Source organism: Halichoerus grypus, chromosome 9 (genome assembly GCF_964656455.1).
Source record: "Halichoerus grypus chromosome 9, mHalGry1.hap1.1, whole genome shotgun sequence".
Taxonomy (NCBI): domain Eukaryota; kingdom Metazoa; phylum Chordata; class Mammalia; order Carnivora; family Phocidae; genus Halichoerus; species Halichoerus grypus.
The window spans coordinates 20,154,906-20,170,816 of NC_135720.1; the positions used below are offsets into that span (position 1 = coordinate 20,154,906).

At 45.4% G+C, this 15,911-nt stretch overlaps 1 protein-coding gene across 3 annotated transcripts in view; it reads left to right on the forward strand.

The window, feature by feature from the left end:
• EPM2A (EPM2A glucan phosphatase, laforin) overlaps positions 1-15,911 on the forward strand; it is a 191,888-nt gene that overhangs the window by 87,617 nt on the left and 88,360 nt on the right. For 2 of the 3 annotated variants that reach the window (XM_078054614.1, XM_036087700.2), the window contains exons 3-4: positions 525-766; positions 8,740-8,990. In XM_078054614.1, the coding sequence (XP_077910740.1) occupies positions 525-766; positions 8,740-8,990 (493 nt within the window). Of the gene's footprint in view, positions 1-524; positions 767-8,739; positions 11,449-15,911 lie in introns of those variants that run through there. The other variant, XM_036087705.2, reaches the window with a different exon arrangement.

The window sequence follows — 15,911 nt, forward strand, 5'->3', positions numbered from 1 at the left end:
GATCATGACCTGAGGCGATGGCAGGTGCTTAACGACTGAGCCACCCAGGTGCCTCTGTACTATTTGAAATTTTTATGTAGAGTTTTAAACAGGAATAATGGCCGATTTTGGCAAATGTTTTCCAGAATTTACTGATATAATCATTGAAGTTTTGCCTTTAACTTGTTAGTGTTTGAAATATGTTGATGAGTTTCCTAATGTTGAACCACATATACATTCAAAGAATAAATACAACTTAGTGGGCTTATTTTAATATGTTGCAAGATTTGGCTTGCTAATGCTTATTTCCTAGCATTTTAGTTAATAGAATTATTTCCCTAAAAATGACACCACCAGTATTTTTTCTTTCAATAGTATTATTATATCACTAATATTATTATACCATCTAATATTGTTACTGCAGCTTTTCCTGTGCCAGATTTAAAGGTCAATTGCATTTTATTACACCGTGTTTTCTGCAGCTCCTCAGAGTTCAAGCCATGACAATAACAATAATAATAGTTGCCTCTATATATTCTCATTAGAATTCTACCAAATATCTGGCTGGGTAGCTGCCCTCGTCAAGTGGAACATATAACCATCAAACTAAAGCATGAATTGGGGATTACAGCTGTAATGAATTTCCAGACTGAATGGGATATTGTACAGAATTCCTCGGGCTGTAACCGCTACCCAGAACCCATGACACCAGACACCATGATTAAGCTCTATAGGGAAGAAGGCTTGGTCTACATCTGGATGCCGACACCAGATATGAGCACCGAAGGTAAGCATCAGAAGAATCTTTCTGGCTTCTTGTTGAATGTGTTTCAGAGAAGCCCTTGCTGTCTGTCTGTCTATCTGCCTACCTACCTACATAACTTTCTGTCTATAATTGAGTGACTTAAATATGAATGATAGAAATGGAATCAATATAAGATTTTAGATTTAATATATTTAACGGATTTTTGCACCTTGGCTAAGATTCTGTTTAACATGGCTCCTTTGATTTGTTTATTTATTAAACATATATTTATCGTGTATCTAATGTATATGTGGCATTATGCTGCCAGCTAGGAATACAATGGTGAGGAAAAGCAGGTGTAGCCCCTGTCCCCATGGAGCTTCTAGTCTTAAGGGAAAGCATGCATTCATCAAAGGACCACAAATAGAAATTTACAACTATGATGACATTTTTGTTAGGAAGATACTGCTGTGAGAGCATGCACAGGCAAATCAGATGTAGGAAGAGGGTCAAGGAAGGTTTGTTTGGGTATGTTTGAGCTTAAGTCCGAAGGTTAGAGGAGGTGAGGTGGGAGAGAGGCTCCCAGCAAGAGGGCTGCCAACTTGGGAAGTCTGGTGCAGGAGAATGTAGAGTGTTACCTAAAAGTTGGCACTGTGGACAATGGTTGGGAGATGCGCCCAGAGTGGATCTGGGGACCCCAGTTAGGGGGTTACTGCGATAGTTGGAACAGGAGATCATGAGAGGACACAGCTGGGGGCTGTGTGGCAATCGCGAGGCTGCAGTTCCAGCACGAGTACCGGCCGAGCATGTCTCTGTGAAGGAGCTTTATGACATGGGTGCTACTGGGGCGATGAGAGACAAATAAGGCATAGTTTTGACCTCCTAGCAAGAGGCAGTAAGAGAAGTTCAAAACTTATTACAATACACAGAAGAATGTGATGTGAGGAAGGAGTCAAGTGCTGCTGGTGGGTTATGGGGTGCTGGTGGGGGGGAGCACAGGGAGGCTGTGTCCGTCTCATGGCATTTGAGGTGGGCCTGGTTTTGACAGGTCAATGGGGAGGAAGGAAGGGCATGCCAGATGGAAGAAACAGCATAGATCAAGGCCCAAGGCATGGGGTTTTACAGGAATGCTCTGTGTTTCAGCTTGGTGGTCCAGTAGAGTGCTTGCAGGGCAAGGAATGGAAGAGCTAGAACCGTTAAGCTACTTGTATCAACCAGATGTCAGCAGGGGGCAGCAGAGAGCTGTGGGAATGGCTCAGGCTCAGGGAGTTTGGTGAACTGCTCTTCTGGGGGAAAGAAGGAAGGCAGTTGTGCCCAGTCAGAAACGTCTCTACCATCAGTCCTCTTCCTCCCAAAGTACATAATGTATCAGACACTCTCTTCAGCGATTTCATACCTTACGTCATTTAATTCTGACAACACTCCAGGCAGATGCAATCATGTCCATCTTGCAGGGGAAGAGACAGGTACAAAAACGTGAAGTAATGTGGTCAGGGTCATCGGAAACGAGACACAGCCTGGATTTCAGCACAGGCAGTCAGACTCAGGACATTGCTGCACTCTCGCTGCACGCTCCCCCGGGCTCTCCGTGCACAGTCTACAGACCACCGCACTTGTAGTCCCTTGTAGTCATGATCACCTGGAGTTAGACAAAGTCAGGAGTGGCCAGGGAGGTAGCTGGTCTCCGCAGAGTCAACAGTCCAAGATGTGGGTGGGCACAGAAGATCTCAAGGATCCTAGAGAGACTGCACGTCGGCCACCTTGACTCTTTATGACTCTCAGGTGGTTCCCAGGCTGAACTGAACCCTCACTGGGGAGGAGGTATAATTTTTATTCATGAAGGAAGAGATAATTTGGTTATTCCTGTTGGTAACGCTGATCCAAAGAAACTTGATGTAGCCATAAGAGCTCTGCTCGTTTCCAAGGAAAAAAAAATCACTTTACTTGCACGGAAGATCATTGGTTGAATCTAGGCCCACTGTAGTTGTGTTAAAGTCTTTTTGGGGTCCCATCACAGCCATAACCGTGGAGCACCGCCACACTGAGGAGGTTTGGCGGCACCTGTGACGGCAGAAGGGAGTTCCCGGGTAGCTGTGTGGTATCGAGCGGGCTAGTTCCTGCATTTGGAAAACGGGGTAATCATTTCTGCCCTACAGGATCAAAACAATAGAGTAAGATGATTGATAGGAAAGTGCTTTGTTTTTCCGGTTTCAAAACAGACAAGATTGTTAGGTTCATGTGCCTATAGCTTCCAGAGAGCATTCTGATTTTTACTTTCTTGCTTCTGATTTTATAGCATTGTTACCCAGTAGGGTATAATGTGAGCCAAAGCTCAGCTCAGCTGACCTGCTACCTATGGCATGCATCCCTCTCCATCCCTGCACCGATAATCTCAGGGCCCTGATGACCAATAGGCATTTGCTCGATAGCTTGGGATATGCAGAAGCCTGAGGGAAAACTCCATCCCCAAAGGCACACCGTAGTGGTGTTAAAACCTTTTTGGGGGTCCCAGGGTCACCAGGTCCCATCCCGGTCACAATAGTGGAGCACCTTCCACACTGAGGCAGTCTGGCAACCGCCAGGACAGCAGAAGGAAAGCTCCCACCTGCAAAAGGCCAAACGCTAAGACTAAATGAAGGCTTCCTTTGGTTCAGCATGACCGGGGGAGTAATCAAAGGGTTAACGACCATTCCTGAGTCGCAGGGGAAGTTCTGACCAATAGATTAATCTGTGTGGCTGACAATATTAGCACAATGAACATATAGATTACTTCAGCTGACTATTTTTGGAACGCTAGAGAAAAACCCATCTGGAAGTGTTTTGAGCTGTAGCATAATGCTGTCAGATGAAGTCTGAGAGAGAAGACAGTTTGTTAGGCCTGACTGTCACCACCAGTTGTCACAGACCTGTTACAATCAATTGTGCTATCGATCCTTACTCTTGTACATTTTGTCACATGCAGAGGAGTTAGTTAGGTTTTTTCTTTCCTTTTTTTTTTTTTTTTTAATTTTGGTCTGTACCTTTCACCTGAGACATGAAAATCTCCCAAATCTAGCACTCATCTGAAAAAAACCAAATCTGTTCATTAAAATTCCATTTTCCTTCATAGGAAGTACTCAGATTATGTTTTGACCTCTGTCAGGGCAGTGCTGGTGATAACAAATGGTCTGCCCTTGCCTCCCAAGTGAGGGCGCGTGCTTCCCAGAGTCCTCAGCTACCCCTTTGTTGTCACACTCAGTTCTTCTCTGACTCAACACCGCGTTCAGCTCTGCCATGATGCCGACACTGACCTTGGAGCCACGGCCCGTGGGCTTGAGCCTCGTTGCACCGCCTAGCTGTGTGATATCGAGTGGGCTAATTCCTGCATTTGGAAAACGGGGTAATCATTTCTGCCCTACAGGATTATAACAATAGAATAAGATGATTGATATGCAAGGGCTTTGAAAATCACAAAGTTGGGACTATATTTTTAGTCCCAAGTTCTTAAGTTTCTACTGAAGGATGTACTAGATGATATGGACCTTATCTATATTACATTGCAAAGGTGGAAAAGGAGATATGCTCAAATAAAATAATAATATATTCAGCCATAAATCTGCCTGGAGTAAAAAAGGAACGGGTGTGTGTGTGTATGTATGTGCGTGTGTGTGCACACGCACGTGTGTGTATGTTGGAAAGGCTGAAAGTTGGTCCAGAAATAATTTCTTTCAAGGTCAACCTTAGGTAAAGGGCATCTTCAGGGCCTTTTCCACTCCTCTCCCTGATTTCAGGTCCTAATGCCCCAGGCTGTTCCCAGCATTTCCTTGTCCCTCTTCTCCCAATCTTTGTTTGCTCAATGCATGCTTTCAAGAAGCTTTTAATCATTTCAGAGTTGGATTAGGCTGGAGGAGGGCCACAAGTTAGATTAGAGGACTCTAGTAGTGTCTCAGATCTAATCAGTATTATTGGATTTTGTTTCATTTTATTTTTTATTCATGCACTTAATGAATGCTCATTGAGCATCTACTGAGAGCTGAGGCCTGTTTTAAATTCCAAAGTAAGAATCACAGACAGTGAAATGTTTTGTTAGACCTGCACGGGGTTGAAAATTTTCAACTTAGCTGTCAACAGTTAAAATCTGGAATATTTTATATAGAAAGTCTGGATTTCTGTCTTGCCTTTAGGTATTATCATTTTTATGAATGGAAACTTTTTATCTAATTAAATTCTAAATGGAGCCTAAATATATGAAACATAAAAAATTAGGGGCTCTTGTTGACATTGTGCAAGCTCTGATTCTGGGTACCCTCTTTTTTTTTTTTTTTAATTTTATTTATTTGAGAGAGAGAATGAGATAGAGAGAGAGCATGAGAGGGGGGAGGGTCAGAGGGAGAAGCAGACTCCCTGCTGAGCAGGGAGCCCGATGCGGGACTCGATCCAGGGACTCCAGGATCATGACCTGAGCCGAAGGCAGTCGCTTAACCAACTGAGCCACCCAGGCTCCCCATGGGTACCCTCTTTTTATTACTTGGTGGGTTGTGTATTAGCTCAGGCTCCCTAGAATGGGTTTTCTACCAGAGGCACGTGGCCCATTGGGCACAGAGAGCCCCTCTAGGGCAGGGCAGAGGGGCTAACCCCCAGGGAAGATGTTGCTCTCACATGGACTAAGAGCAACAGTGTGACGGGGTAGGTGGGAGGTGGAGACTGACTAAGAACTCATATTGAGAGCATGGCGGCCAGCAGGTGCCCCTGGCCAGGCAGGTTAGGGAAGGGCATTAGTGTAGTGGTTAAGACCAGAGGCTTTGGAGTTGGGCCGGCTGGGTTTCAGTGGCCACGGGGGAATAACCTTGGGCAGATCTCCTTGCCTCAGTTCCCTCAGATATAAACTGAGGATAAAAATAGTACCAACCTCATAGTTGTTAAAAGGTGATTGCAAATGAACTATTACCTGCATGGTGCTTAGAACAGCACTTGGCAGGTAGAAAGGACTCAGTAAATGTGAGCTGTCGTCAATCAAAGCAGAGTGATTTGTAGTCCCTAGAAATCAAAATAAGCAAGAGCTCCAGTGGCGGCCAGGCTGATCCTGGACCCCGTCCTTGTCCGGCATCCTTTTTATGTTATTTAAGTATTTGTTTGACAGTTCTTAAGGGGGGTGGCCAAGTGATTCTAGGAGAAGACCACTGCGGGGTGAAACCTGTGTTTAAACTGGGAGCCTTCTGGAGCTTCCCAGAGGCAGCTGTCACTTACCTTCCAGGATCGCATGGCTGAGGTTACAGAATTCCAAGCTCACACATACCCTTTCTCAAACTGTTCAATTTCTAAACTGTGTGCATGCCTCTTGAAGAATCTTTTACAGATAAAAAGGAAAGGGAGAGAGAGTGCATTTGGGCCATTTGATGCAGATCCTTCCTCAGGGAATCTCTGGCCAGAGAGCAGGTGGGGGGGAAGGGATCCCGACGGGTCCATGTGAACCCCGGTTTGGGCAGGTCGGTGACACTGAGGCTGCAGAAGCAGAGCCTGGGGGCTGGGACTCTGCTTCCAGAAGCTCCTACTGCACATGGCCACATGGTCTGTTTGTACACTGGGCATTTAGTGAAACCCCATGTTAAAAATACTTCTCGGAGATAAAAAGTACAGCACAGGGAGTAGAGTCCATAACCTTGTACTAACGTTGTGCGGTGACAGAGGGTAACTACCTTACTGTGCTGAGCAGAGCGTAGTGTAGAATTGTCAGATCACTGTGTGGTACACCTGACGCTAACATTGTATGTCCACTATATTCCAATAAAAAATGTTTTTTCCTGCTCATGTCCTGGAAATGTACATGGTAGGAGGAGAGGCATCTGTCACAGCGAACTTGGCCAGTGATGCCAGCCATGGCAGGAATTACCCGGCTGCCCAGGTTGGTCGGGGGTCATTCCCTTCCCAGCCGGTATTAGGGGGGCTACACCTCTAACACCCCTTCTTGCACATGGGCAGGCCTCACCTGTGTTGGCAGGATTGCCAGCATACTTTGGAAGTTTTGCCTCCTCTGATCTCCCAGCTCAAATGGTGCATCAACTACACGGGACTCTCCCTGGGACAGACAGTGAGACGTCTCTCTGGTACATAGGACCTTCTACACTTCGTTCCATTTCTGGTGATATTTTACTGCCTCTGAGGGAGTGCCATGAGCAACTGACTGTGTGGCATGCCCATCTAGCTCTACCCTCAGAGTACCCCGAAACCTAGTGAGGAAGAGCAAATCAATGGTAGTTTATGGCTGAGTTTGGACTCTGAGAAATCAAGTGGCACAGGGGAGCTGGTGGGGCTCCCCTTAGCTGCCCTCAGAGATCAGGCAGGGAACATGAACGTAGGGCGATCGGCAGCAGGGAGAGATGGAGCCTGAGGAATTGCAGGGTGTCCTGACCAAAGGCATTCCAATTAAAAATTTCTCTACTCTGCCATGTGGGACCTGTAGCTTGAGATGCCTTGGTAAGATGGATGGATAGAGCACTGGAAGCAAAATTAGAATCCTATCTTGGCTTCCATGTAGATTTTCTGCTCCTAAGTCAGAGCAGGGTGAGCCTGAAGCTAAGGTAGACCCACCCCGGATAGAGTGGTAACTGAGAGGGCCTTCAAACCACGATGGGGTCTTGTAACATCTGTCCTTCTAAGGTGCTGATACCTGATTGCCATGTGTTGTGTTAGCCCTTAAGAGGCACTTGGTATTTTAGAAGAGGATATCTAAAGAGGGAAGTCTCAACTTCCGTGAGTGGCTCTCATGACCTCCTGGCTCCATTCCACCATGAAATTCTAGGCCTCAGGATCTGCAGTAAAATCATTTGAGGGGGGAGTTTTCCCCACCTCTCCCGTCATCCAGTGGGATGGCAATGCGAAGCGCCATTGTGCCCCTGTGTGGTCGAGAATACAGATTAGCTAGTGAATGTCAAGTCACGGGCGCATAATCCAAGACTCTCTACAGTTTCCCTCTTTCTTTTCTTTTTTTTTTTTTTGAAGATTTTATTTATTTATTTGACACAGAGAGAGAGATAGCGAGAGCAGGAACACAAGCAGGGGGAGTGGGAGAGGGAGAAGCAGGCTTCCCGCTGAGCAGGGAGCCTGATGCGGGGCTCGATCCCAGGACCCTGGGATCATGACCTGAGCCGAAGGCAGACGCTTAACGACTGAGCCACCCAGGCGCCCCCAGTTTCCCTCTTTCATCCCCTTTGAAGTAATTTGACCATTGTCCACACCCCCCACCAAATCCACTAACTGTCTTTGCTCTGAGAACCTGTGTGCAGAAGAAATTCCAGGCATCTAGGCATTTGATGGCTTTAGGAAGATCTCTGCCTCATGAGACAGGAGTCTGGCAGGGCTGAGCAGAGCGTTACATATCCTATCAGGGTATAAATGAGACATTTGATCACCTAATAATCAAAATAGTAGTCATGAGGTAATAATAACCATAATCACAATTGACCAGTAAAGGAGAAATGGAATCATTTCAACACTCACTGTATCATGAAGGAATAAATGAATGATCGGTTATCGCATGTGTGTCAATTAATGTTCGCCATCCCATTGGCCAAATGAAAATTGGCATATGTTGAGTGATTAAGATTGACTCCTTTAACCAATATGGACTAATTCTGTGTTTTGCATTGATCTTGAAGATCTGTTTGGATTAAAGAAAGTCAGGGTGAAATCCTGTAAATCTCTGCCCAATCTGAGCAAGCCCTTCTGATGGATGTAAAAATCCGTTCTTCTGACCATAGGCAACGGTTAAGTTTTCTTTGAGAGGAAATTCGCCCTGATGCAGAAGTCACTCAAAGCAAAAGCCAGGGAAGGTTCAGAGCTGACCCACTGCCTCTGGAGTGTTCTTTCTACTTTATTATTGTCTCACCTTTTCCGTCAAAACAAAGGAGTGGAGCAAGCTCTCCTATCCCTGTCTCTCCCTGCATGGCACTCATCTCACCAGGCACTGAGGAGTTGTCATGAGTGGGATATTGGGGTTTCATTATTCATGTGTCTGTGCTGTGCTTTCTCAATCCCAGGCCGAGTGCAGATGCTGCCCCAGGCGGTCTGTCTCCTGCACGCGCTGCTCGAGAATGGACACACCGTATACGTTCACTGCAACGCCGGGGTCGGCAGGTCCACCGCGGCCGTCTGCGGCTGGCTCCAGTACGTGATGGGCTGGAATCTGAGGAAGGTACAGTACTTCCTCATGGCCAGAAGGCCCGCTGTGTACATTGACGAAGACGCACTGGCCCGGGCAGAAGAAGACTTTTTTCAGAAATTTGGGAAGGTTCGTTCTTCCATATGTGGTGTGTAGGTGGCCCATCTGCCTCCCCAACCTCCCAATTTCCTTAGGAACCCAGTTTCCTTAGGTGATGTTAGTAGAATGACCTAGAAACAAAGATTCCACCAGAACTGAAAAGACCGGTCACTTGGCTTTGCCCGCAGCCTGCCCCCTTTCGTCTGGGGCTTTCTGTTAATGCTTTGGCTGGGCTGTATTTTCTTTGAAGTATTTTTACAGAGGAAGCTGTGACTGACTGACACGTGAGAAAAAGCCACAAGCAAATTGGACTGTGCAGTGTTCTAGCATCAGACGGAAAAGGAAAGCGTGCATTTGTTGTATTGCGGCTTAATGAGCGCACCTTCTCATGGCATTGTAATGTGACCTGCGGAACAAAAGTTGGGGGATCCGTAGATGTGACCACTCGCGTGTTGATGCATGCACGCACACACGCACAGCTTTTCTGCTCAATTGAACTGAAGTGATACAATGAGAGCTGGCCAGTTGCCAAAGAAGGGAATATGGGTAGAAGCGTGGACCATGACAGAGGAGGAGCTCCCATGACTGAGAAGTGATGGCTTTCTAGACTTGGTGTTGGCATCCTGCTTCCCCAGTGTTCCAGTCGGTTCCAGGGCATGACCTTCTGTACCCACAACCCTGTGTGACAACCACAGTGGAGTTACTGTCTCTCCCTTTGGTTTAATTGAGGCTCAACGAGCGTAGACAGCTTGCCCAAGGTCTCACGGCTAGTCAGGGACCAGCTGGTGTTTAAAACCCACGCTTATGTGACTCAGTGCTTTCAATACAACTTGTTGATTTTCCAGCACAGTGTAGTGGATTCTGTTTCTCTCTCTCAGAGTAAGGTCAATTTTTTTGCAACAGTTTCTACAGTGAGAAATGGAACAGCCTTCTGATTAGTTGCCAAGGAATTTAGGAAAGTAGCTCTATTTTGTGCAACCTAATTTAAAACATGGTGGGCTGTCTCAACACCCAAGAGGCCTGAGCCATAGCTTACGAGAGCCATCGCTCACCCAAGAGGCCTGAGCCATAGCTTACGAGAGCCATCGCTCACCCATGAGGCCTGAGCCATAGCTCACCCAAGAGGCCTGAGCCATTGCTCACCCAAGAGGCCTGAGCCATAGCTCACCCAAGAGGCCTGAGCCATAGCTCACCGTACCAGAAGAGCCCCAATCCGTAGATAATTGTTGCACAGCTTAGGAGTGGTCCTATTTCAGCCCTCAGTTTTTTTCTTTTTTTTTTTTTAAAGATTTTATTTATTTGACAGAGACACAGCGAGAGAGGGAACACAAGCAGGGGGAGTGGGAGAGGGAGAAGCAGGCTTCCCGCCGAGCAGGGAGCCCGATGCGGGGCTCGATCCCAGGACCCTGGGATCATGACCTGAGCCGAAGGCAGACGCTTAACGACTGAGCCACCCAGGCGCCCCTCAGCCCTCAGTTTAAAACAGTGCACAGTTATCGCGCCTCCAGAATATGTAGCTCACTACCCGAGGTTCCATAGGAAATACAAAGATGAACAAGACTCTGCCTTCAAAGAGCTCACAGCCCAGAAACAGCTCAGTGTTCAATCAGCCATGCCACAGGATTGCTCTAGGAATGATACGCCAGAATAGGGGAGGGAGAAGTACCTTTTATCGGGTGTCTTGTATGTGCCAGGTGCTTTTCAATTTTAATTGAACCCTCATGGTACCCTACGAGGGCACTTCGTTACCTCTGCTATAGAGCCGAGAAAACGAAGGCTCAGATAGTTCAGTCAACTGCCCAGGATCACATGGTGAAGAAATAGATGAAATGAGATACAAAGCTAGGTTTGTCTAATTCAACACCCATGCTTTTTCGATTAAACTGCAATGCCTGCTTATTTTTCTGCTCCTTTTTTCTTCGTAATTATTTATTGATAGATACGAGAGACTCTGAATTAGGAAGTATGGGGGATAAGGATGACACAAGGTCAGTTCCACTGGAGTTCAGAGGAGGCAGACATGTCTGTACTGTGGGACTCAGGGGGGATGGCTTTTGATTTGTCAGAGAATGCTAGACAGCTCACATTTCTCCTGCAAGTTTACCAAGTTAAATTTATAAGCCAGGATTGAATATTATGAAATCTAGCTCCCTTGCTAAAAATAAGTAGAGATAACTATTATATCCAAGTAACCCATTTATGGTCATAATGTGTTGTGTAAAACTTAATCCTGAAATGGAATATTTCTAACCAATTATATACGTGTGTGTGTGTGTGTGAATTAGTTTAATGCCTAAGAAGCTCAGCTATGTAACCTCCACTATAGAAAGACCTTTCCGGGTGGATTTTCCTTTTTCTTCTGATAGGAAAAATCAGTTTAGGGCTATTAAAGAATGTTTTGGAATAACCTCTCTTGTCCTCAATAAATGGATGTCCAATGTATTTCAAAATTACCTGGAATTTTGCTGAATAAAAGCATTAAAAATGACCTCTGATTATAGGATTAAAATGTTTTCTTATTAACTTAGTCTGAAATCTAAAAAAACAGTTTCCTTGAAAAAACAGTCAGCTGAGCCAAATTGTTTTTCCTTGCACTCTTATTTTCTCAATCGCTGATGAAAATTGGCAGTTACAGGGCAAAAGGAAGACAAAGGTGAGGGCCCTGCAAAGAAATGAGGATGAAAACCTCAAAAGTGTGTCACAGAAAATCAAAGCAGAAATGATGCCATTAGCTGCCTGTCACTGGCATTAACGAAACTTTCCGGTCATAGATTTCTTAAAGAAAATCATGAAATCTCACTCATGGTTAAGAAATGTCCAAATAAGGTTGTTTCTTTAAACTTGAATCATGGTCCCTCAAATATTTTGTGTGCAACGTTAGGAAATATCTAGAAAAATAAACACATTCTTTTGATCAACTTAAGGTGTGGGTGAAAGCCATTTGGCTTTGCCTAAGAAATAATGATGAGGGGAACCTGGGTGGCTCAGATGGTTAAGTGTCTGCCTTTGGCTCAGGTCATTATCTCAGGGTCCTGGGATTGAGCCCCGTGTCGGGCTCCCGGCTCAGCAGAGAGTCTGCTTCTCCCTCTCCCTCTGCCTCTCCCTCTGCTTATGCTCTCCCTGTCTCTCTCTCTCTCTCAAATGAATAAATAAAATCTTAAAAAAAAAAAGAAATAATGATGAAAAAAATGTGCTTGGGACCTTGGTAATAAGAGAGTAATGAAAGGCAGGCTCTGAAGACGACTTAGAAGGAAGAACTTGCCACACAGGAAAAACACCTAGTCAGTGTGTTCGGAAGTTACAACTGAGGATCTTTGCAGATAACCTGGTTAATTCCTTTATTGTACAGAGGAGCAAACTGAGCCCGAGAGACACCAAGCAACAATTCCTGTAGCAAGAGTTTTAGTTGAGGCCCAGAGGGAAAGGAGGAGTGAGGAAGACAGGTCAGGGGATTTATTCAGATTTACTGAGGGGTCCCAGCAGAATTCATGAGCGAGAACAGCCAGTACTGGGAGTGGGGAAGAATTGGTGCAAGGATTAATGGAAATTGGAGTAAGTGGAAGAAAAATGGCTAAAATGAGAAAAAGCAAAGGGCAGTGAAATTTCCAAAGGGAGAAAAGGCAGGGGTTTCCTTTCACAAAGACAGTCTTGGGAGATCGAGAAGGAAGGTGTGACCGTAGGAACAGGGGTGAGTCAAGTTATGTTCCCAAGAGACGGGCATGCTCTGTAGCCACTGACTTCCCTTTGGGACTAGATTACAGCAGGAAGAAGGAGCAGCTGTAAATAAGTAAAATCTTTAAAAAAGGTGGGGGTGCGCCTGGGGGCTCAGTTGGTTAAGCGTGTCTGACTTTGGTTCTGTCATGATCTCGGGGTCCTGGGATCGAGCCAGGTGTTGGGCTCTGCACTCAGCGGGGAGTCTGCTCTTCCCCCGCTGGTGCTCTCTCTCTCAAATAAATAAAATCTTTTTTTTTTTTAATATTTTATTTATTTATTTGACAGAGAGACAACGAGAGCAGGAACACAGCAGGGGGAGTGGGAGAGGGAGAAGCAGGCTTCCCGCGGAGCAGGGAGCCCGATGCAGGACTCGATCCCAGGACCCTGGGATCATGACCTGAGCTGAAGGCAGACACTTAACGACTGAGCCACCCAGGTGCCCCAAATAAATAAAATCTTTAAAAAAAAGAAAAAGGAGCAGCTGGGTGGAATGTGCTGACCCCAAAGTGGCTTGTTACCTGTAAGGAAAAAAGAAGGTCCCATAGAAGATGGGATTGAGAATAAACAGAAAAGGGTGCATTAAGTCACCTCTCACTTTAATTATAATAATGGCAGTACCAGTAACAGGAAGAGGAAGGACAATATTAGCAACTACTTCGTTCATTCTAACAATAAAGGCAAAATACTAAAGGTAAGAGGCAGGACACTGGTAATAACAACTTTGTTCTCTCCTTCCCTAACCCATTGCTCCATAAGTCTTCCCTAATTCGGTTGATGGAAACATACTTCCTGTTGCTCAGGTTCGAACCTCAGAGCAATTCGTAACTCCTCTCTTTCATTCAGACATCACATTCAGTCCATCAGGAAAACATGTCCCTTCTCTTGTCAGAGCATCTAGAGCCTAATTATGTTTTACCTCCTCCACTGACTGGACTCCAGAAACAGCATCCTAACTGGGTCTGTCTGTTCTCCTCTTCCTCATACCTACTCTCACCTCATGACCAGGGTGATTCTATAAAAATGCATGTCAGATCATGTCATTCCTATGCACAAAACCTCCACTGACTTGCCATGTCATTCAGGGTGCAAGCCTAAGCCCTCCCACCCCGGTTACGTCTCTGACCTCCTCCTTTCCCACCGCTTCCCACCTCATTATGCTGTAGCCACACTGGCCTTCCCACCCTGTGAGTATACAGGCCGACTCCTACCACAGGCCACTTGCACTTGCTGTTATGTCTGCCTGGTGTGCACCAGCTCAGTTTCTAACCTCCTCCATGATGCCTCTCTGGGCCGGCCTATCAACCACTGCCCTCCCCAACCCCAGTCCTCCCCCTCCTCCTTCTCTGATTCATTTCTGTTCATAGAACTTAGTACTGGCCAATATGTTACATAAGTTGCTTATTTGTCTTATTGTCTGCATCCTCTCGCTATAATGTAAACTTCAGAAAGCCCCAGATTTGTATCTGTTTAGTTTGGTGAGGTACCTAGAGTGCCTGGCATATAGTCCAATGAGTGCAGGACAAGAATAGCTAATAACTATGAGAGCGTACATGTTCCATGCACCGTGCTCTAATCTTTACATCTATCAGCTTACTTCATCTTCCCCACAATGCTATGATAAATATCATTATTACCCCTATTTTGCAGATAAGAAAAGAGGCATAGAGAAAACGCTAACTTATTCTCAGGCAAGTAAGACAATTTCACCCCTGGTTTGGGGGAGTAAGCTCCTAATGACCTCCCTGTATAAACTCTGGGCATCGTGCAGTGCATTGTTGGTTTGCTAGGACAACCTTAAAATACCACAAATTGGGTGACTTAAAGAGCAGAGATTTACTCTTTTAGTCTTGGTGGCTACAGGTGGGAGATCAAGGTATCAGCAGGGTTGGTTCCCTCTGGGGAATGTGGGGGAGGATCTATTCTAGGCCCTCTCTGCTAGTTTGCTGGCAACCTTTGGCCTTCCTTGGTTGGTAGAAGCATCACCCCTACCTCTGCCTTCATCTTCACATTGGTGTTGTCCGTGTGTATACGTCTGTGTCCAAATTTCCCCTTTTTATAAGGATACAAGTCACTTTGGATTAGGGGTCCACCCTACTCCAGTTGACATCTTAACTAGTTACATCTGCAAGGACCTTCTTTCTGAATAAGATCACATTCTGAGGTATTGGAAGTTAGGCCTTCAGTATATGAATTTGGGTGGGGAGCATAATTCAAACCATAAAACTATGGACAATAACTACCCGAAGTCTATGGAGGGTGAAAAACCCAAGAAGTTTGGAGGACAGTGGCAATTTGGAGGAAGGGACCAGAATGGCTTGAGTTTCCTTTTTTACAGGTTTAGCCTGATGTCAGGCCACATTTATAGTGTTGCTAAAACAACAAAACGACACTGACAGAAAACCTTCTCGTTTTTAGTTCAGGAACCCAGACTCGAGCAAAAAAAAATAAACCTTTCCTTGGTGACAGAGTTTAGTTGTAGAAAAAACATGTGTTCTCTCATCGGCCCCTGAGATACTGGATGAATTTCTGAGGGCTTCTGGGTAAAGTTTTCTCACTCTGGAGAAAGAACTATAGGAAGAGATGCTCTTCCTTCCTTTGGTGGTGATTGTGTGTGGATGTGTGATCCCCACTAGTGGAACCATCTTCCTACCAGCTTGGGCATGCGCCAACACAGCAGGACGGAGGGAAGGGGCTGACGAAGCTGGAGCTACTCGCTAAGTTAACCCTGAAGTCTGCCCACATTCCTGACTTTCGGTTGTGTATGACAATGCATTTCTTTGTGTTTGAGCAGAGTGGCGTTTTCTGTTGCTTACAGTGGAAGGCATTGTGATTGGTACGCTACCAGTACATACATTCTGGTTTTAAAAACAGTATCTGTTTTTGTCATAACTTGTGGCATTAAAACACATTTTGATTTCTGATATCACTTAAACAGCTTATGTTTTACATTTTGCTTTTACTGGGGGCAGTCCCTAAAGGTGGGTTTCAGAAGATAGTTCTTGAAAGGAAGATGGAAGCTCTTGAATGATGACCCGCAAATTCAAATTTTGTGACAGAGTAATTTGTAGTGGATTTATTAGACTTCAGAACCTGCATATATTTGTGATTTCCTGTTATTATCCTTTAAGCAGTGGTTCTTATCTAGCTAGCTGAAAGCTAACCCCAAATGGAAGATATTGAGAAAACTCTCTCCATTTTTCCTTGGCAGTAAACAAATACCCTCCACAGAATTACACC